General features: G+C 41.5%; 1 protein-coding gene across 2 annotated transcripts in view; it reads right to left on the bottom strand.

Annotated features, from left to right (window-relative positions):
• The window catches only part of LOC116315979 (structural maintenance of chromosomes flexible hinge domain-containing protein 1-like), a 61,179-nt gene extending 51,645 nt beyond the window's left edge, over positions 1–9,534 (bottom strand). The window contains exon 1 of one of the 2 annotated variants that reach the window (XM_039617509.1): positions 9,099–9,534. In XM_039617509.1, coding sequence (XP_039473443.1) covers positions 9,099–9,269 — 171 coding nt within the window. In that variant the 5' untranslated portion in view covers positions 9,270–9,534. The remainder of the gene's footprint in view (positions 1–9,098) is intronic. The other variant, XM_039617508.1, reaches the window with a different exon arrangement.
• Between the last annotated feature and the right edge of the window lie 12,893 nt (positions 9,535–22,427).

The following is a 22,427-nucleotide window of genomic DNA, read 5'->3' as shown; positions in this document are numbered from 1 at the left end:
TTCAAACCTGGTTGGCAGTCCACCCGTGGTGGCGGTTGAGCACGACTGCTCCGTGAGTGGGTTAGCTGTGGGCAGCTGGGAAGACTATGTTGATTTTGACGAAGAGGAGGAAATGCCTCTGGAGCAAGTGCAAGGTGAGCAGAGGAGGGAAAAGCGTAAAAGAGGTGGGAGCAGTAGTGGTAGGGATGATTCTTTAGAAGCTAGAGAGAGAACAAGAATGTTTGTTGTTCTGAGATTCAATGAAAGAACACAAGTCCATATTAAAAAATTGAGTCCGTTTGTGTTGACAGCTGAACTTAACAGTAAAGTGGGAGATATAGCTTCTGTTAAGGTGCTCTCAGATGGTAATCTTCTTGTGCAATGTGTGAATGAAGAGCAGCTCAATAAGGCTTTGAACTTAAACCAATTGGGGAAGTTTAAAGTAGAAAATGCTGGGCAAGTGGGTGCACAGACGGGAGGTGGATACAAGGGGGTAATTTCTGGGGTGCCCATTAGTGTGAAAATGGATGATCTGAAAAGCAAAATCAAAGGAGGAAATGTGATTTCTGTGGTCAGAATGAAAGCAACAAAAGAAGGACTTAAGGTAGACAGTGAGAGTGTCCTGATACACTTTGAAGAAGGAAATCTGCCAAGGAAAGTGTTTTTGGGTTTCATTAGTTATCCAGTACGAGCCTATGTTCCAAAACCTCTGAGGTGCTTTAACTGTCAAAGGTTTGGACACCTAGCGAAAAACTGTAAGGAAAAGAGGAGATGTGCTCGGTGTGGTGGAGATCACGAATATGGGAAATGTGGAGATGGAGTTCAACCAAAGTGTTGTAGTTGTGGTGGGAGTCACAGTGTTGCGTATGCTGGATGTGAGAGGATGAAACAAGAAAATCATATTCAAAAGTGAGGGTGGAGAAGAAGATCTCCTATGCTGAAGCAGTGAGGGTGATGAGAGTGAGTGAACAGGTCAACGTTAACCCAGGACAGGATGCATCTCAGGATCAAGGAGTTACCCGGCTCAACACGAATACTATGGTTATTGATAAGATGGCATTGGTTACATTCATTGCAGGAGTGATAAACACCACAGCTGATGTGAGATCTAAGCAGGAGAAAATTCGGCTCATTGTTAAGGCGGCGATTAACCACTTGGGGTTAGTAGGACTGACATGGGAAGAAGTGAGGGACAACCTCAATTATCAGTCAAGTCAGGAAACATGATGTTCTTTTATGTACTCATGGTACTTATTCTTCAATGGAATGCAAGGAGTCTGTTGGCCAATGGCCAGGAGTTGAAGCATTTCATCAAACTCCTTGATGTTAAACCGGATGTCATTTATGTGACAGGAATCTTGGCTTAAATCTTCTTTGGATTTTGTGTTGTATGGGTACAAGATAATAAGAAATGACAGGGACCGTGGTGGAGGGGGAGGGTGTGCAACGTTTGTCAAACAAGACCTTCCATATAGACTCCTGGGTAAAGGCAATGATTTGGAGTATATTGCTATTGAGGTTTGGGACAGGAATGAACCAAATGTTATTGTGAATTTCTACAATCCTTGCGCCAGATTGGAGCTGCCGCGTCTTCGTTCGATTGAAGGAAGTGACTGTCGTAGAGTTATTTGGTGTGGGGATTTTGGATTTAACTCTAGTCTCAACTGTCCTTGCAGGAATAAGTCAGTGGACCATCAGAACAGACACTACCATAGGCAGTGACCACTATCCTGTTTTCTGTGATGTTGGAGGGCAGATACAGGTGTCTCTAAGAGAGGTGCATCAGAAGTGGAGTTTTCATAGGGCTGACTGGACAAAATTCCAAAAACTATGTGAGGACACAATTGGCAAGGTTGATGAGTCTGGTAGCATTGAACAAATGAATAATCAGTTTATTGAAGTGCTTATGGTAGCCGCCAAGGCCTCAATCCCGACCAGTAAAGGCATGGCAAGTAGGACTTTGGTGCCACGGTGGACAGAGGAATGTCGAATTGCTGTGAAGGAAAGGAACAAGGCGTTTAAATTTCTCCGAAGAACCCTTAACACACAAGCTCTGATTGCGTACAAAAAAGCAGTGGCAGTGGTCAGGAGAACAGTGAGACAAGCTAAGCGGAGCAGTTGGAGGTTGTTCTGTTCTAAAATAGGAAGAGCCACTCCAGTGGGGGAGGTCTGGGGCATGGTCAGAAGAATGGGAGGTGACCGGCGGGAATGGAACCCAGTTCTATCCTCGGGCCAACAGAACTTTGTAACAGCTCAGGAAAAAGTGGAGGTTATGGTGAAAACTTTTGCTAAGATTCATAGCTCTGATAACATCTCAGAGTTGGGAAAGGACAGAATGTGCCAAACTAAAACACGATATTCGGAGGATTTAGCAAGAAAGGTGCACATGGACAGTAGTTTGGATGCGGTGTTTTCTCGGGAGGAAATGGTGAGAGCACTTCCAAAAACAAAGCCCACGGCCCCGGGAAAGGATCAAATTTGTTATTTAATGTTGAAGCACCTTGGTACGAAAGCGCTTAATAAACTGCTGTGTTTGGTTTACACAGTTTGGATTAAGGGTGAGCTCCCAAGTACTTGGAAGGAGGCTGTTATTGTGCCAATAAGAAAACCTGGGAAGGATCCATCTAAACCAGATAGCTACAGACCAATCGCTCTTACATCAAATGTGTGCAAGTTAATGGAACGTATGATAATGGCAAGACTGTCCTTTGAACTGGAAAGAAAAGGGGCTTTAGCCAATTACCAAAGTGGTTTCAGGACAGCTCGGAACACAACTAATGCTATTGTTAGACTTGAGAATGTTGTCAGGAAAGCGCAGGCTAATAAAGAATCTGTTTTGGCAGTGTTTTTTGACATAGAAAAGGCATATGATATGTTGTGGAGGGATGGGCTTTTAATCAAGTTGCATAAGTTGGGTATTGGTGGCAGGACATTCAATTGGATCCAAGACTTTTTATCTAGTAGGAAGATCCAAGTGCGAATTGGGTCATTTCTTTCAGATCATCTCTGCTTCTCTAAAATGTTCTTTTAATATCGAATCATGTTACTGACTTGTTGCCAAGTTACCTAATTACTTTTAAAATGTCCCTCCAGCTGTTTCTTTTTAAAACCACTTATTTTTCCAGCCTTTTCTCGCCCCATACCAACTGTTTTGAAACATATTACTGCCATCAAATTCAAAAGGGGTTATTGTTAACGACATAGTCTAGGTTTAAACATATGACATATTTTCTATGTTATACTGTGAATAAATAATGGCTTTGACATTTGCAAATCACTGCTTTCTTCTCTCTCTCTCTTGCTCTTGTTTTTTTTTTTTTTTTTTTTTTTTCATTTTACACAGGAGACCAGTATTTTCAGAACTGGGTTTGTACAAAGTCTGTCTGGGGAAAAGTGATCTGCTCTCTAATGTTAACACTTTTTTTTCAGCTGTGTACTGTCACAACACCAAACACACACTAAACCACTTTATGTCCACTGCACTGTACTGAGCCACTTCAAGACCTACTATACCGTTTTTTCTTCATCTAATTCTTTACTGTAAACGTTTTATAGTTGTTTATCATTATCAGCTGCTGTAACGTTTACACAAGTTTAGTTTATGATATATATGATTTATGTACGCAATATTTTAAATTAAGTATCAGCTCATTCACCTACATTACTCATAAACCAAAACAGGACAGAATAAACAATAAGATAAGCCTTTATTAGTCCCGCACGTTAGAGATTTTTAGTTCATGGCAAAAAGTACAAGTTTAACAGCAGTAAGCATTAGAAAAAACACAATAGGCTCAGGTAAATATAATACAATACTATACAACAAGAATAAAATACTCTGTTATAGTAGGAAACACCGCACAGGTGGGTCCGGTGTTATCCACACAGAAGTTAATGTAGCCCGCAACACAGGTCACAACGCTGTCAACGTCCTCCCCACAATAGAATCAAAAGAATCTTTAAGAGTCTCCCCGCTTTCCTCCGACCATCTGTGTGGGGCAGGTCACATACTGGGTGAAGGTGGGCCGTGTCGAGTCCACTGATGTGTGATTAAAGCATTCCTGATATTAACCCTCTGGGGTCCAGGGTATAATTGGCCGTTTTTGACTACTTTTGATTTTACCTCTATATTTCACCTTTAAAATGTGTTTTTCTTGCCTTGTTTGGTATCATTATTTTCAGCACAACCTCAAATATCTGAAATTTGAGTTATTTTTTTTCATTTTGGTATACTATATTAGCACAGTTGATCTAAATTCAGACAAAAATTCAAAATCCGAGTAGAAAAAGTTATATTTTTACTGTAAAACCCACAAATATGTTTAACGAATCATTTTCATAACTTGAAATGCAAATAGAAATTGTACATTTCTAAAAATTATGCACAAGTTTTGCAAACAACAAAGTTATATGGTACTATTTACCTAAAAATGCAGCCAAGGCCTCAGGCGTTTTTTATATAACCATTTAAATCTATTTACAGAACAATCACGTGTGCTGCATCAAATAAGAAGGCACACAAATTATTTGTGCCAGTCCAAAAAATGTAGTTTGTGTTCAGTATAAGACAGAGGAGAACACCAAAGGCCTAAACCCTGCAGGTCTGACAGCAGGAGGTGCATCAGTCCAGTTTTCCATGTGGGAACAGCGTTTACACTGGAATCTGCCTTTGACGGCTTTTTTAGAGCAAATATGAAATTCAGCAGTCTAACTGACACACAATACAAAACAATAACTACACAACAAACTAACTATAGCCTCCAAATACGCTAAATGTCACTAATGTCTCACATATGAAAACTCGCTCTCTCTCTTTCTTTCGCTCGCCCGCTTTCCGTCGCGGGTGTCACTCCTAAAAACTTCCCCTTCTACCTAAACAACCAAATGTCACATGTTGCCTTATCATTTTTTTGATTGGCTGACATGGTAAACTCTAACACCAATAGGGAAGGGTGTTTTTCTTTTCTTTTTCACTGCATAGCGGAGAGTGTTTGCTAGCGCTGTCTGTAGAAAACACAGTTTTACCGTTCTTCCGCTGTAAACACCACTGTTTTGTTCAGAAAAAAACAACGCGTGTATTTTTTATCATAACTCTGGTTTTACGTGGCCCATCAACACAATTCAAAAACTGGTATATAGTTTGAAGTCCACACTTTCGACCCAAGTTGAAATGGAGACTCTGAGTCGCTGCATCTTGTAGCTGTGTTGTCTTAAATTGGTCATGTGATTTTGACGCGCCGGCGCGTCCGGCGACCCCAGAGGGTTAAAAAATGGCTCTCGGAGATTGCGTTTGCAGTCTGCTGACCAGAGTGGAGAAAGTCACAGGATGCCTCGACACATGCTAACGGCTAGCAGCCCAATGTATCTGCTGCAGAGTTATTCTTTCACAGCGGTGTGCCCAGGGTTACACTATCTGAGGGTCGTCAGGTCCTGCGCGGACCAACTGTGTGGGGTGATGGAGCACCTCTTCAACCTGAGCCTGAGGCTGGGAAGAGTCCCACAGCTCTGGAAAACCTCCTGTGTTGTACCAGTGCCAAAGACTTCACGCCCCAAGGACCTCAACAGCTACAGGCCGGTGGCGCTGACATCCCACCTGATGAAGACCCTGGAGCGCTTGGTCCTGGCTCAGCTTCGGCGCCTTGTGAGCTCATCACTGGATCCACTTCAGTTTGCCTACCAGCCTGGCATTGGAGCGGATGATGCCATCATTCACCTCCTACATCGTTCCCTCGCTCACCTGGAGACCGCTGGGAGCACTGTGAGAATCATGTTCTTTGATTTCTCCAGTGCCTTCAACACTATTCTTCCCTCGGTTCTGAAGGACAAGCTGGAGAACTCTGGAGTGGACCATCACCTCACTACCTGGATTCTGGACTACCTCACCGACCGACCACAGTATGTGAGGACTCAGGGCTGTGTGTCGGACAGGGTCGTCTGCAGTGCACGGGGGGCCCACAGGGAACGGTTCTGGCTCCGTTCCTCTTCACCATCTACACTGCAGACTTCTCCCACAACTCCACCCAGTGCTTCCTGCAGAAGTTCTCTGATGACTCTGGAATAGTCGGCCTCATCACTGATGGGGACGACAAGGAGTACAGAGGACTGACTCAGGACTTTGTGGACTGGTGCCAGCTGAACTACCTCCAGATCAATGCCAGTAAAACCAAGGAGCTGGTGGTAGACTTCCGCAGGCACAAACATCCTCCACTGCAACCACTGAACATCCAAGGTATGGACATTGAGGCTGTGGACAGCTACAGGTACCTTGGTGTTCATCTGAACAGCAAACTGGACTGGACTCATAACTCAGACGCCCTCTACAGGAAAGGGCAGAGCAGGCTGTACCTGCTGCGGAGACTCAGGTCGCTTGGAGTGGAGGCCCACTCCTGAAGACCTTCTATGACTCTGTGGTGGCCTCAGCCATCTTTTATGGTGTGGTCTGCTGGGAGGCAGCATCTCTGCTGGGGACAGGAAGAGACTGAACAGGCTGATCCGAAGGGCCAGCTCTGTTCTAGGATGCCCTCTGGACCCAGTGGAGGTGGTGAGTGACAGGAGAATGGCGGCTAAGCTGTCATCCCTGATGGACATCATCTCCCACCCCATGCATGAGACTGTGACAGCACTGAGCAGCTCCTTCAGTGGGAGACTGCGGCACCCACGGTGTGGGACGGAGAGATTTCGCAGGTCTTTCCTCCCCACTGCTGTCAGACTCCACAATAAAGACTTTTGCAGCTGATCAAACACACACATCCACACATGTGCAATAACACTAATGTGCAATAATCTTTTCTGGCATCGTTGTATCTTTTACTCAGTTGTATATAGCATTTGTATTCTATTTTTATCTTATTGTATATTTTATTCTATTTTATTCTACTGTATATAGTATTTTATTTTATTCTATTCTGTACAGTTGTGTACTGTATTTATTCTTATTTTATTTTATTCTAATTTTTGCTTCATAACTTTTGCACTGTCCACTTCCTGCTGTGACAAAACAAATTTCCCACGTGTGGGACTAATAAAGGTTATCTTATCTTATCTTATCTTATCTTATCTGTCGTTCACAAACACTGCCAGTCCCCCTCCTTTCCTCTCACCGCTGACTCTCGTCCTGTCCGCCCGCAGCAGCTGGAAACCGGGCAGCTCCACACTCATGTCCGGAGTTTGCGGTGTTAGCCAGGACTCCGTTAGCATCATAATGCTACACTGCGGTAGCGCAGCGCTAAAAGTTGATCCCTCAAGTAAACAAGCGACCCATGCGCCACACAGTTAAGGTCTTGTTTCAGAAAAAGCATTTCGTCGTTTGTTTGTTTGATCATGCTTTAAACATATCAAAATGCATAGTGGGTAACAAGCACTGGTACCGAATAGGCAATCACTTAGCAGCAAGGTGAATCGGTGATGCATTAGTGTGGTCTGCACTTCCTCTTCTTTGATTGGGTGAAATGAGTTGAAAGTAATTGGATGAGGGAACCATGGTGAGTGCCCTGCATAATTTCAATAAAACGCCGTTTTAAACGCCGTTACAGCTGGCACAGAACGCCGTAAAAAACGCAGTTTTTATGCATCTTTGAACGGCGTTTTCTGCCGAGTGACGTGAAAAGCGGCGTTCAAAGACAGACGGAAATGCCGTTTTTTCCGCCACTCGGATGGTGCGTTCAGGGCGCCATGTGAGTGTTGGGAAAAAAAACGGCGTTTGTCGCAACAGAACGCGTTTTTTTCCGGCGTTTTAAATAATTAAACGGCGTTTTTTTACGCCATTTCTCAACCAAACGGGTTAGAAAAGTGGCGATATTTGGCACTAATGGCTTGCCATAGCCTGGGGTAAGTCTCGCTCTGTTAATGATTAAAGGCGCTCGGGGGTAAGTAAAGGACAGTGACTGCCGCTGCCCTCTTGTCCTTCAGTGGCTGCTGGAGCGAAATGGCGGAGAGAGGACATCTTGAGGACACCGCCCGGCTCGGGATTTTTAACGGACTATTTCTTGGACTTGTTAGTGGCTTTTAATTCATCTGCTGAGCCCACTTGAACTTTACTTGGGCTGTTTTGTCTTTAAATTCTTGTTCTCCCTGGCCAGTGTATGTTATTTGTTTTTCTGTGAAATAAATTATTTTTTTTAACTCTATTTTCTACTGCTCCTCCACTGCTCATTCCATTTAGAAGGGGCTTCCTTCTCTTACAGAACCGTGACACTTAACAGCACTCTTCAGTAGTGTCTGCAAGAAATATTTACATGCAAATAAGTTTGCAAAATGTTGTAAATTTGTTACTGAAACAAAGGCCTCAACATAACTTTTATTTACTGTATATAATTTTCAGTTTTTCCTGGTTCAAAATTGACAGCTAATTAATGAAAATTAAAGTAAGGAACCGCCCTTCAATCACGGTATAACCGCTGACGTTGCGTAATTTGTTTTCCATCACAGGGCACTTTAGCTTCTGTTTCGTTTATTTGGAAAGGGAAAAGCAAAACAGCAGAATATACAGTGACGTACCGGAATATCGTTTTCTTTTTTTTCTTTTTTGATCACCCATATTGATATCAATGTGAAATATCCGTGGGGATCTAGTTAAAAGTCTTTGAAAGTCAGAGTCATCTCCCGAGCAAGGCCAGTGGCAGGTACCAAAATCAGTTTCTGTTTAGGAAAAACGGATTTTTCTGCATACAGAATATGAACCATTGCACCAATACGAGATGCACAACCTTACACAGAGAGGAGTTTCTATTATTCTGGCCTGCAGTCTTAATTCTGCGGACAGAATAACAGAACTACCTCGCACGATACTGCAGGATACTGCGCCAGTTTCTGAGAGTTGTAAAGCATCATAAATCGGGTCCTTTTGTGGCTGTTTACATGCTCTACAGGTAAACTTTTTACACGCTTTGTTTCAGCAATCAATTCCACAGGAGAGGATATTTTTAAAGCCAAATTATAACAGTCTCGTCTTTATGATGGACAAACCGGTGACAATGTTTCCAAACCCATCTTTTTACCGACACTAATTCCAGGCAGTAGGCCGACCGATCATTTGTGCTCTGAGTGCCATGAAAATGTATGCAAGAACTTTCTGACCTCGCCCTTATAGCTTGACCTCAAACCAAGGTAGCAGACATTACCTTGTGCAGAGCTCGGAGAAAGTCGTTGAAGTCCAAACCAGCTGTTTTAAAACGCTTGCAGGTTTTCGCCTCCGTTTCTAAGCGGAGGTCGTAAACACGGATCTTCCTCTTGTCTCTTCCCTGCTGCAAGGAAGCTGCTGCAGACCGACGCTGAGAGGCAGAAGTCAGCATCGTCGCCGCTTCGCCTTTTCACGTTACTCTGAAATGAACGGTCGTCCTCGTCCAGACAGGAGTGAGAGACACACACCCGCTTTGTCTGGGCTGGTATTAAAAGACTGTAGTTTCCGCAGGTCTCACTCCTCTGCTCTGCCCTTCGTGTAGTGATTTCATCCGCAAAGCGCTGGTGTTTCTACAGAGCGTCATCTACTTCCAATATAATGTACGTGGGTGAACGACTGAGTTTTACCGCGCGCCAGTTTCGGTTTTATTTTCACAGAAATGGGTTCGTTTGCTCTCACTGGTTTCAAGCAGCACCGCCTAGTGATGCGCGAATCATGAACGAATCGTTCAATACTCGAGAATCACTTTACTGACTCATGAATCATGATTCACAAGCGCAACTGACTCACTGACTCATCCCTGTTGCTGTTAGCAAACTAATTTCATTAGTAGAAATATATCTAGCTTATAATTCAAATTGTGAAGAAAAACACAACATCCAGTATCTTAAAAAAAACATTTCTGCTCTGAACTGGAAGAAAAAACCCTAAGTAGAAGCTCACATCAAGAAAATAGCTCCTCGGTTCACAGTAGCATCGCTCTGCTAACATGCTAACAGCACATTTGAGCTACTCACCCCCTCCCTTCCTGTGCTGAATCGTAGGGGAAGCAAATCACTCATGACTCACTAACCCCCTCCCTCCTGTGCTGAATCATAGCGTAAGCAAATCACTCAGGACTCACTAACCCCCTCCCTCCTGTGCTGAATCATAGAGCGAGCGAATCACTCATGACTCGCTAACCCCCTCCCTCCTGTGCTGAATCATAGAGCGAGCAAATCACTCATGACTCGCTCACCCCCCTCCCTCCTGTGCTGAATCATAGAGCGAGCGAATCACTCATGACTCGCTCACCCCCCTCCCTCCTGTGCTGAATCATAGAGCGAACGAATCACTCACTCACTCACTCACCCCCTCCCTCCTGACTCGCAGCTACTTCTTCTTCTTCTTGGTTGGCAACCAATGTTAAGGCGCACTACCGCCCCCTGGCTCACAGCGCCAGTGGACATTTAGATGAGAAAATATATATTTGACACATGTAAGGAAAATACTAATAAAATAAAAATAAACAAAAGAAATGTTCCCTTTAGAAATTCTTTTGCTCTTTTTTGCTATATAAAATAGTTGTTTTCTTTAAGAATCACTCATCTTAGCAGTAGGATTTACATTAAAAGAGAAACAAATTAAGTTTGAGTGAAAATGTACATTTTTTGCACTCTCTGGTCATCTGACTCAGTGACTCAAATGACTCAAAAAACCCGATTCACTTTGGTGAGTGACTCATTAAAACTCGATTCAGTAAAAAGAATCAAATTTACCATCACTAGCACCGCCTTTAATCATGTCCGTGTTGCTCCACGGAAGCCTCGGCAGGCGAGAGAGAGACGTGGGACGTGGCGTCTTTGGTACCGGGTCAAGGTATTATGTCTTCCACAGCACTGGGAGCCTCTGCAGACTCAGCATGAACAGTTTATGGACGACTCCAAAAAGCTGGGGGGCACAGGACGCGGGGACTCACTCCGTCTGTCAAACTGTCACAACCCACGTGTTTTATTTAAAACTATTAACTCTGTTCTTAGTGAACCACACACTGACTGTATCGAGCCCTCCTCTGAAGCCTGTGAACATTATTATTATTATTATTATTATTATTATTTATAAAAGGAGACTGGTCGTTTTAAGCCTGCAGGGTCTCCAAATGATGCTGTCCCTCCCTGACTCTTAAAAGAGGTGTTACCTACAGTTGGACCTTTGGTTCTCGAGCTGGCAAACCACAGTTTGATGTCAGGTGTAGTCCCTAAAGATTTTAAACATGCAGTAGTCAAACCCCTGATTTAAAAAAGCTGTTCTTGATCCTATGACTCTTGCAAATTACAGGCCTATCTCCAAACTACCTTTTCTTTCCAAAATTCTTAAAGATGGTTCACAGCAAATTAATGACCTTCCTGGAAAGCAAAATGTTTTAGAGGTTTTCCAGTCTGGTTTTAAACCCTTTCATAGCACTGAATCAGACCTTTTAAAAGTTTAATTACATATTTTTAGCTACTGACGCTGGGGACTGTTCTGGTGCTTTTAGATTTGAAAGCTGCATTTGATACAGTGGATCATGCCATTTTACTCTCATTTGGAGCACTGGGTGGGCATTAGGGGCACAGCACTGGAGTGGTTCAGGTCCTACTTGGCGGGGCAAACTTTTTGTGTCAGTCTCTGTGACCATGTGTCGTCCTCCGCTCCTCTCCTGTGTGGTGTCCCACAGGGCTCAGTTCTCGGCCCCCCTCCTCTTTTCTTTGTATCTGCTCCCTCTTGGTTCTATAGGGCTTTGGAGTCGACGTCACGCCGCGGAGCGCGGCGCCATTTTCGGGGTCTACGAATCAAAAGAGACACTGTGTTGGAACGACGTCGACAAGAATCATGCTTAAAAGCAGCTCCAAAGAAAATGGACTGTATAGAGACCGATTGCGTCCAGGGGCGAAGCAGCGGTACTTGCAGAAAATAGCATGCATTGGAAATGTGGACCCGTATGAAACACGGCCGTGGAGTAGAAACCCTGAAGACCAACCGCTACTGACATAGCCTCACATATTTTCGTACCTTATCTGTGCAGTCAGCGAGTACAAGTCGTCATTCAAACAAAGGTAAGTCAGCTCGAGTACTGCGTGTGAAATGCGTTTGATTTTCCCCCAAACATTCAGATTAGTGCAGCATAAATTCATTCATGAGGGGAAATTACAGTGAGAACATGTGGAGTCTGTTAGAGGGATAACATAGTGAGTTCAGTGCATTGATGTGACATTGTCCTGAAGGATTTAGTTATTCTTTATGGTTAAAGAAATTGCAATGATTTATTCATATTTATTATAAATAATTTAAATATACCTCTTGCTTCTATGTTTGTATCCTGTGTCACTAAAAATACATTTTATTTTAATTTTATACATTGATTAATGACCTGCAGAATCTCCTTATCATATTAAGTGATTCATAATTGTCACTTTATGCTTTCTCCATCTCTAAAGTGATTACATCCTTGCATTACATGCTTTAGGTTCATTTTCTGCAGGCAGGTTTCTGACAGAAAACAGGCAGATTTACCCTATAAAATGCAGCATTCTATAGATGGACACATAAAGAAATGAAAAATTACATGTATGTGCTAACTTTCTAAACACTGTTACATTTATGATAAAGTAGATAAAACACATTTATGTCGGCCTTGGCTCATAGTTCTTGTCTTTAAATTAACTTTGTCTGTGTATGTTTCAGGTGCTGCACTCTCAAAGACTGAATGAACCAGCATTGCAGCCCTGGGTCACTGTGAGCATCACAGGGAAGGTTGAAGCCGCCCACTGCACCTGTATGGCCGGAGTCGTGGAGACCTGCACCCGTGTCGCTGCTGTTCTGTTTAATGTAGAAGCAACAGTGCGGATCTGTGGCACAAGGACTGTTACAGATGAACCTGCATACTGGGTTTTGCCTGGTAATGTGACCAAGATACAGCCAGAGGTTGGCCATAAGATAGACTTCTCCTTTTCAGCTGCCCAAAAAAAGGCTCTTGATCAAAACATAAACAGACCATCCGTAGTGAAAGGTAAAAGGAGCCGTCCTCAAAAAAGAAAAATCCCACCTGCTACTGTGGAGGAGTTGTCACTGCTATAATGCCATAATGTTTTATATAGGGGTCTAGATTTATGCCTGAAGTGCACTGCCATGTAAATAATTTGCATTTACTGAATATGTACTGACTGAGTACCACTGTTCAAAAATTTAATAAAGAAACAAACTAAGTTTTGCCTCTTTTTTTTATTATTAAAACCACTTTATAGAACATCACATCAGTTACAATGTAGCATCCATGTCATTTATAGTTTATAAAAGACAAAATGTTTACATAAAATCATGACAGTGTTTACATGATATCACCCACTACTAACATTATTTACTGTATCTTTTGAAAAATAAATACCACTATTTATACAGCAAAAGACTTAAGAATATTTAACAGGAGCAAGTTTCATTTTCCCTGGTTTTACTACCACACTGTTCAACAAACGCAGCAAACTTTCACCATCTTATCCTGAAGGGTCACCTCTTCACCCTCACATGGAAGAAGTAATCTGATTGGCATGGTGGTAAGTTTGAAGCAGGTCCCTTATGTAGCGCTGGAACCCCGTCACGATGTGTTTCATCCATTTCATAGGCTGGTTTGCTGCAATAATGCCAAATAATTAGAAACTCTATAAATAGAAGGTAGTTCTGCAGAATCACTCAGTAGGATGTTTGTTCTACTTTGCTATGACCTCAGAGCGCGTCGAAAATAAAACTAATAGGCTATAAAGAGTGATATGAACATATTTAGAACTTACCGGAATGAAAATGTCTGGAGCACCAACAGATATTTGGAGATGGAAGAGAGCTGGATATCAGCTCGTCTCACAGCTGCTATCCAGGCTAGACGCCTTCGTTTGGTAACATCGATACACGAGCTGCCTCATGTTGCTTCCAGGTTGGGAAAAAATGAAAAGATAAACCCTTTTCAAGCTTATTCTCTTGCCGGTCGTGCGATCGAACATTGCAGCCGACCAGACAGCAAATACGAACCATGGCTGTTGTGTGTGCCTTTGCTCCCTTTTCACTTGCGCTAGACCCCCAAAATGGCGGATGGGGCCAAAATCCTTTCCACGCCCACCCCCGTGACATCACGCTCCAAAGCCCTATAGTTCCATACTGCTGCTGCCTGCATACAGACAAAGACTAAAACAGGAAAAACCAGCTTCCAGGGTTATTTACAAATGGGACAGTGAGGCTGAGGAAGTCCTGCAGGACTGCTTTGAGACAACTGACTGGCAGATATTTGTGGATGCAGCTGATGGCAACATCAGTGAACTCACAGACTCTGTCATTGGATATATTGGAAAGTGCATGGATGATATCATCACAAAAACCACTGTCCGCATATATCCAAATCAGAAACCCTGGGTAAATAAAGACGTTCGCGCCAAGCTAAAAGTGCGGACCTCTGCCTTTAACTCCGGGGATGCTGATGCTTATAAAGCAGCCAGGTATGACCTCCGAAAGTCCATAAAAAGGCCAGAAAGGACTACAGGACAAAATGGAGTCCAGCTACCACAGCTTTGACACCAGGCAACTGTGGAATGGACTGCGCTGCATCACTGACTACAAGAAGGTCAACACAGTCAGTGTTCAGCCCACTGCATCTCTCGCAGACGAGCTTAACAACTTCTATGCTCGTTTTGATGCAGACAACAGAGAGCAGATCCTCTACCTTCAGGAGGACAGTGAGGCTGTAACTTTAACTCTGAAAACAGAAGTTGTGAGATGGACCTTTAAAAGGTCAATCCTCACAAAAGCTCCAGGACCGACGGCATCCCAGGCCGGCTACTCAGAGTGTGTGCAGAGCGAGCTGGCAGAGGTGTTCACCAACATCTTCAACCTCTCCCTGAGGCAGTCAGTGGTCCCCACGTCCCTCAAAGCATCCACCATCATTCCCGTTCCCAAAAATCAGTGGTCTCCTGTCTGAATGACTACCGTCCTGTTGCACTGACATCCGTCATCATGAAGTGCCTGGAGCGGCTGGTCAAAGGTCACATCTGCTCCTCCCTCCCTGACACACTGGACCCTCTTCAGTTTGCCTATCGGACAAACAGAGCCACAGAGGATGCCATCGCCCTGGCAACGCACACCACCCTCACTCACCTGGAGAAAGGGAATACATATGCAAGGATGCTCTTCATCGACTACAGCTTGGGATTTAACACCATCATCCCCTCAAAACTTGCCACGAAGCTCGTCGACCTTGGGCTGGGAACACCAATCTGCAGATAGATTCTAAACTTCCTCACAAACAGGCCCCAGGTGGTGAGAGTTGGTAAGCACACCTCCTCACCACTCATCCTAAACACAGGTACGCCACAGGGTTGTGTGCTTAGCCCCCTCCTATATTCCCTGTTCACACACGACTGTGTTGCTAAACATGAGTCCAACATCATCATCAAGTTTGCAGATGACACAACCATCATAGGCCTCATCACAGGCAATGATGAGACGGCCTATAGAGAGGAGGTGATGGCACTGTACGAGTGGTGCCTGGAAAATAACCTGACTCTCAACATCAGCAAAACTAGAGAAATGATAGTGGACTACCGGAAACGACCAGTCAGAGAACACCAGCCCATCCACATCAACGGTGTCAAGGTCGAAAGGGTCAGCAGCTTCAAGTTCCTTGGAGTCAACATCACTGAGGACTTCTCCTGGACCCTCCACACAGACACTGCTATCAGGAAAGCTCGCCAGCGGCTTTACTTCCTGAGGAGGCTGAGGAAGTTTAGCATGAACGCCAACATCACCTCAAATTTTTACAGGTGTGCAATTGAGAGCTTGCTGACGAGCTGCATCACAGTTTGGTACGGAAGCTGCTCTGCCAGCAGCCGTAAATCACTACAGAGGGTGGTGAAGGCAGCAGGGCACATCACTGGCACGAGGCTTCCTGCCATTCAGGACATTTATCTCCAGCGATGCCTCCGTAAAGCACACAGCATCATCAAGGACCACAGCCACCCAGCACATCAGCTCTTCTCCTTGTTACCACATCTGGCAGACGTTACAGGAGTCTGTCTGCTCGGACTACAAGACTTAAAAACAGTTTTTACCACCAAGCCATACGACACCTCAACCACAACACTTAAACACACACAACACAGTCCACAGGACGCACTCAGAAGCTACCCTGCAGCTTCACAAGTACTCTGTTTAATCTGCACTGGTCACTTCACTTTATTGTTATTGATATTTATATTTAAAAAGTGCAATACTGTAATTTTCTGCTGCTCATTCCTGTGCAATATCCCATCTGCCCTCCCGTCATATTTCTTTTCAAGATTTTCTTATTTAATCACTAGTGTACATATATTTATATTTATAGATACATATATATTTAGTCATCTTTTCTCTTTTACCATGTCTCTCTAATATTTTGCTCTTCACTATTTTTCTATTTTTTATTTTATTTTATTTTATTTTATTTTATTATATTTTATTATATTTTCTCCTACTGTATCATGCTGCTGAGTGACTGCTGCTCGTCAAACACATTTCATTGCAATGTTGACCCTGTGCTAACTTGCATATGACAAATAAAACTGAAAATTGAACTGAAAACTGTTATTCCACGACACAGAATTGTGAGGTGAAAAATTGTGGGTGAAAATTAGTTTCCCAAAATTCAAAGCTTGCTTATAGAAACTAGACAACTTAAGAGGAATCTTAGATATTTCATAATCACATCTGAGCAAAAAATCTAACCCCCCGACCTTATTAAAGAGTTTGTTTGGAATATGGTACCACATAGATTGAGGATAGGAAATGCAGTCTTTTATCCATCTGAGCCTGAACGCAGCAATAATGGATTCAAAGTCTAAAGCTTTCAAGCCCCCATTTTCATAGTCTTTAACTAATTGTGATTTGCGTATATAATGTGTTTTATTCCTCCAGATAAAGCTGAATATAATAGAATTGGACAGTTTAATCATTTTAGGAGATGTAAAAATTGAATAACAGGGGTATATGAGTCTTGAAAGTCCTTCTGCTTTAGACAGTAAGATACGACCTAATATGGATTAATCACGTGTTAGCCAATGATTAAATATTTTTTTAACTACATTTAATCTAGGAGTTATGTTATTATTCTCTCGATCATTAGTATTTTTACTGATTATTAAACCAAGGTATTTTACCTCCTCTTTTACTGGAATATTGTTAATAGTACTTTGATTACAGCTGTGTACAGCTAAGATTTCACATTTTTGAAGGTTTAGTGTTAAGCCGGATGCTTTTGAGAATGAAAGGATTTTATTAATTGCAATAGAGACCATATTTACATTCCTTAGAAATAAGGCAGTGTCATCAGCAAATTGACTAATTTTAAATTCTTTATCAAGAATGTTTATGCCTTCCAGATCTGAAGAGTTTGATATAAATGGCAAGCATTTCTGCTGCAACAATAAACAATAACGGGCTAATAGGGCATCCCTGCCGAATGCCACGATTAATTTTAAAACTATTAGAAAACCCTTGATTGAGTGCAATACTACTTGTTATATCTCTGTACAACATTTTCACTACACTAACAAATCTGGGACCAAAACCCACAGCCTCCAGAGCTTTAAATAAAAAATTATGCTCCAAAGAATCAAAAGCTTTAAAGAAATCAAGAAATAAAATAAGGCTATCAGGAGGAATTAAATGATTGTAATCCAACATATCTAATACTAAACGGGTATGATGATGGATATGACGTCCTTTTATAAAGGCTGACTGTGTCTCATCTATTATTTGAGTTATTCCTGTTTTTAATCTGTTGGCATAGACATGAGCTAATAATTTGTAATCACAGCAAAGAAGTGTGATAGGTCTCCAGTTATCTAAAAGGATAGAGTCCTTGTTTGGTTTAGGAAGTAAAGAAATTATTCCTCGTTTCATAGTTGGAGATAACATCTGATCATTTATACATTCATTAAATACCTCTAGTAATAAATCTTTAATGTCACTCCAGAAATATCTGTAAAATTCAATTGTGATTCCGTCGGGACCTGGTGATTTACCACTCGCCATTTGGGAAACAACAGTATCCAATTCAGCTAAAGTAATTTCAGACTCATTGAGATTTTTAAAGTGTGTGTCAATTTGAGGAATTTTTTCATGGATAAAGCTAAAAAAAGAATTAGTCTCCGAACTGGAATAATTTGTAGTGTAGAGGGCTGAATAGAACTCTGTAATATAGTTGTTTATAGTCTGTTGGTCTTCAGTCAGGGTATTATTAATTTGTAACTTCATTATAGTTCTTTTGTTTGTCTAGTTTTCTCCAGATTAAAGAAATAAGTAGAATTCTTTTCCCCCTCCTCAATCCATTTAGCCCTTGAATGAATGAAGGCACCTTTTGCTTTGTCTATATAAAGTTCATCTAGTTTGTACTGCAACTGGTTTAGTTCTATAGAGTTTTCCTCTGTCAGATGTGATAAATTGCACAATGAACTTATTTTTGCAGTAATTTCAGCCTGTTTCTGTCTCCTTTTAATAGCCATTAATTTTCCTTCTTCACTGGCAATTTTTCTGACATTAAACTTCAACCATTCCCATTTACTAGTAGAAGAAAAATCCTCCATTGCTTTTACCTCTCCTATTAAGGATTTAATTTTTATACAAAAGGATGAGCTTCTTAAGAGGTTACTGTTAAACTTCCAGTGAGAATTCTTCGGTTCTGATGATCTATTATCCGGGGAGATTGAAAGTGTTATGGCACAATGGTCAGTAACAGGGGAGTGTAGAATCTTACAGTTGGATGATAGGGGGAAAAGACTACCAGTTATTAAGCAATAATCTAGTCTTGAGCGTTGAGAGCGCTCAGAACGTGGTGTTGGTGTTGTTCCCAGATCATAATGAAAATGTTGTTCCAGGTTCAACATTGCAAGTGACCAATCACATTGTTGTGACGTTATTCTTTTGCGCGCTAAGCCATTCGTGCATTTATGAAATTCCAATGTTGCAAGGACAATATCAATTCTGCTTACCGTTTATTAAAGGGTTAGGGTTAGGGGAAGGGTCAGGGTCCGTTGATCGGCGGACAGAGGAGGTTTCTCGCAGCTTAAGTACAGTTTTTTGTTTTACGGCGGTTTTTCCCGAAGTCGCAAAAGTATGACGTCACAACATTCTGACTGGTCACTTGCAATGTTGATCCTGGAACAACATTTAGTATGATGCTCTGGGAACAACACCAACACGACGATATCAGATCGTGCGACTTTAAACTGGCACTCGACAGTTTTAGCACATTTCCCCTATTTTAGCTTCACTTCACTGGCTGCCCGTTTCTTTTAGGATTCATTTTAAAATTCTTTTATTTGCTTTTAAAGCCCTCCATGGCCTAGCCCCATCTTATCTCTCTGAGCTGCTACAGCCTTATACACCCACCCGCTCTCTCAGGTCAGCTGATCAGCTGCTCCTGAATGTACCCAGGACTGAGCATAAACTTGGAGGAGATCGTGCTTTTGCTGTAGCAGCTCCAAAACTGTGGAACGATCCCGTTTTAGAGATTAGACAGGCTTCTTCCCTACCTGTTTTTAAATCACTCCTGAAAACCCACCGCTTTACCCTGGCCTTTGACACCACGTGAGATGCTGGTTTTTATTTTTATTTTTATTTTAGTTGTTTTTTGTTGATTCTATGCTGTTTTATCTTGTATTTTTAATATAGGGCTGTTTTAATTTTTATGTATTAGGTGTTTTATTTATTTATTTTTTTGCTGTTTTCGGTTATTCTATTGTTTTTAACTTATTTTCTGTACAGCACTTTGGTCCTGTGCTCGGTATTTTAAAGAGTTTTATAAATAAAATTGGATTGAATTTTATATTGACACAGATTGATAAAAGAACCCTGCTGACTCTGAGATAAAAGAACCAGGAGTGGCAATGTGCAAGCCTGTTTCTTAGTTTAAGGGCTCATTCCTGCTGTGGTCTTGTGAGACATTAAGTCCCAAAATATAAATAAATTTGACTTTTTCTCCTTCCTCAACTGTAAGAGAACCAGGATATTCCTTTACTGATATATCAGCTTTTTCTTCTTTCATGAGCAGTCTGAAAAAAGAAATCTGCTCATGAAAGTTTAAACCCATATTTTGATTACCTTGCAGTTTGCCTCAAGTTCGCAGTAGACTGAGGCAAGTAAAGTTTTCTTGTGAAGTAGCTGAAGGCATAACTGCAGAGTTTCCTCTTTAACAGGGTAGATTTCCCACTGAGCCCACATTCAGTGGCATCTGGCATCTTTGTGAGAGACATAAGGTTTCTTGATCATTTCTTATTTTATTTTAATCTTATTTTATCTATCCTCAATTCAACAGCCAGCTCCCATTGAAAGCTTTTTCACTCTTCACTTTCAGAGGGAGGTTGGGCGTGGCATGTGTCACAAGGCATAAGTACAAGTCTAGTGACATCAATTTTGTCAGTGGTCATTATGTCAGGTCCTGAGGACATTACTGTTCACACCCAATAAACCCAATAAAAGGTTGGTTTCTATTGTGATCGTGTTTTCTGTTATGCGGGATATAAAATGTTGATGTGTTGTAAAAGTTAATAAGTAACTCTCTTAACCATAGTGGATTTAAAGCTCAGGAGTTGCTAATACTCAGCATGTTCACCTTGTTCTTATCAAGCATTCCAGCAACATGCAACAGTGAGCAAGCAAGTTTAACAAAGTATCCTCCTGATACTGAAGCAGTACATTACAATTACAAAGTAGCATTTTAAACCCGCTACTTTTATGGTGACTTACATTAATGAATAATCAAGACTAATTGGATTGGATTTTAACTCAATTAAAATCTGCAAACAGACTTGCACAAAGTTATTCTGCTTATTGCAGCACCACTAATATTTGCTTAAAGATTAAAATGACAGCTATCAAAAACGTAACTCTATCAGCTCAGTTTAATGCCAGATCAATGCAATTTATTTTATAGATTACCGAGATGCTACTGCTTGCTTGGTTAAAGCTGTAGAGAACAATACCATGATCATTTTGGCCCTACGTTTTGCTCTTTGTTGTGCTTACTCTCTATCACTTCATCAATTTGACTTACAGAAAAGGAAACGAAAACACCATGAACTCAACAAGGGGAAATTGATTCACAGGTCTTTCATGAGAAGGTAGGCTGATACTTATTCTGAGTCTTAACTACAAATACAATATAATCTGTCATCTGTCAATAGATTTGTTCTGGCAGGGATTGTAAGTTAAAGCATCACAAAGAGGAAAAAATGATTGGGGAAAATCAGAGTCACAAGAAGTCTATGGAAAAAGTGGTTAAAGTCAAAGTGTAAACATACCTGTCAAACTGACAGATACAGTTATCCACAGAATCTTACTGTTTGAGTCAATGTAATACATCACACTTTTATTCATATCAGTCGATTATTAGCAGTATGATTGTTGTTAATTTATTCCTTAATATCTTGATTTATATATTGTTTATTATTTGTTTTTTATCTACACAATAATACACCATCCATAACAATGAAATGAACTTTTTTTTTACTGTAATGTGCTATTATTTATAAATCAAAGCATGACATGCAGTGATCGCAATGTCACTTTGGTTTAATATACACAACAAAGTAAGTGTTATGCATAGTTATATTATAGTTTTAATTTTAAAATCAGTCATTTTAGTTAAGAAGTTATATTTTTAGAAAATGTCAATAAGCCGGTGCACACATATGGGCTGAACAGCACTATATGGACAAAGTACTGGGTTCTGTCCAGTGACTACAGTCATTGGTTCTGTCCACACATTTTGTCCTGATGTTAATGCCAGAGGAGGTTTGGAACTTGCAGTTACTGAGTGTTGGCAACTTTTATGCAATATGATCCTCAGCACTACGCAACCTCAATATGTAACTTTATGTGGTCTTCCACTCTGTGGCTGAGATGCTGTGATTGCTAATATTTCCCCTTTGACCGGGGACTTTAAAAGTACCGCATAGGCCTAAACTGTTAGCCTTCGTTAGCTCTCATTTGTTATGAACTGTCTGAAGGTTCATCTCATTCTGCTTCCAGAAGTAAGAGCCCCACATGTTCCGACCGAGAAACACCATACCATTGTCTTCGGCCATGATGCACTGAGATCAATCAGGTTTTTTTTTTTTGGTTTTTTTTTTGTATGCTGATTGTTCCTGAGGTGGATTCCTTCAGTGAGTTAGATGGCAAGCCATCCCACCAGGACTTAGAGAGAGTGAGATTCCCTTCTTTTCTACTTGATGATCTGCTGCACCTTGCAGTGTGGTAGGACTGTATCACTCACACTTTTACATCCTGGAAATTTTTGCACTATACCCCTTGGACAAGTTTTATTTGGGACTTTAAATAATAAGCTGTTGTGTAGAACATTCTCTACATATGAAAGGTGTGTGAGATCTTCATTTGAATGGACACTGAATTTGAGTCATTTGTTTTCCATAACAGTTAAGGAGTCAGGGTGCACCCAATATTAAGAACCAAAAGTTAACACTAGGCCAAGTCACTATCTTAGTAGTTTTATGTGTTT

This window comes from Oreochromis aureus, linkage group 9 (assembly GCF_013358895.1).
Source record: "Oreochromis aureus strain Israel breed Guangdong linkage group 9, ZZ_aureus, whole genome shotgun sequence".
In the NCBI taxonomy this organism is placed as follows: Eukaryota; Metazoa; Chordata; class Actinopteri; order Cichliformes; family Cichlidae; genus Oreochromis; species Oreochromis aureus.
The sequence above is the reverse complement of the archived record's forward strand: the minus strand, read 5'-3'. Positions and strand labels throughout refer to the sequence as shown.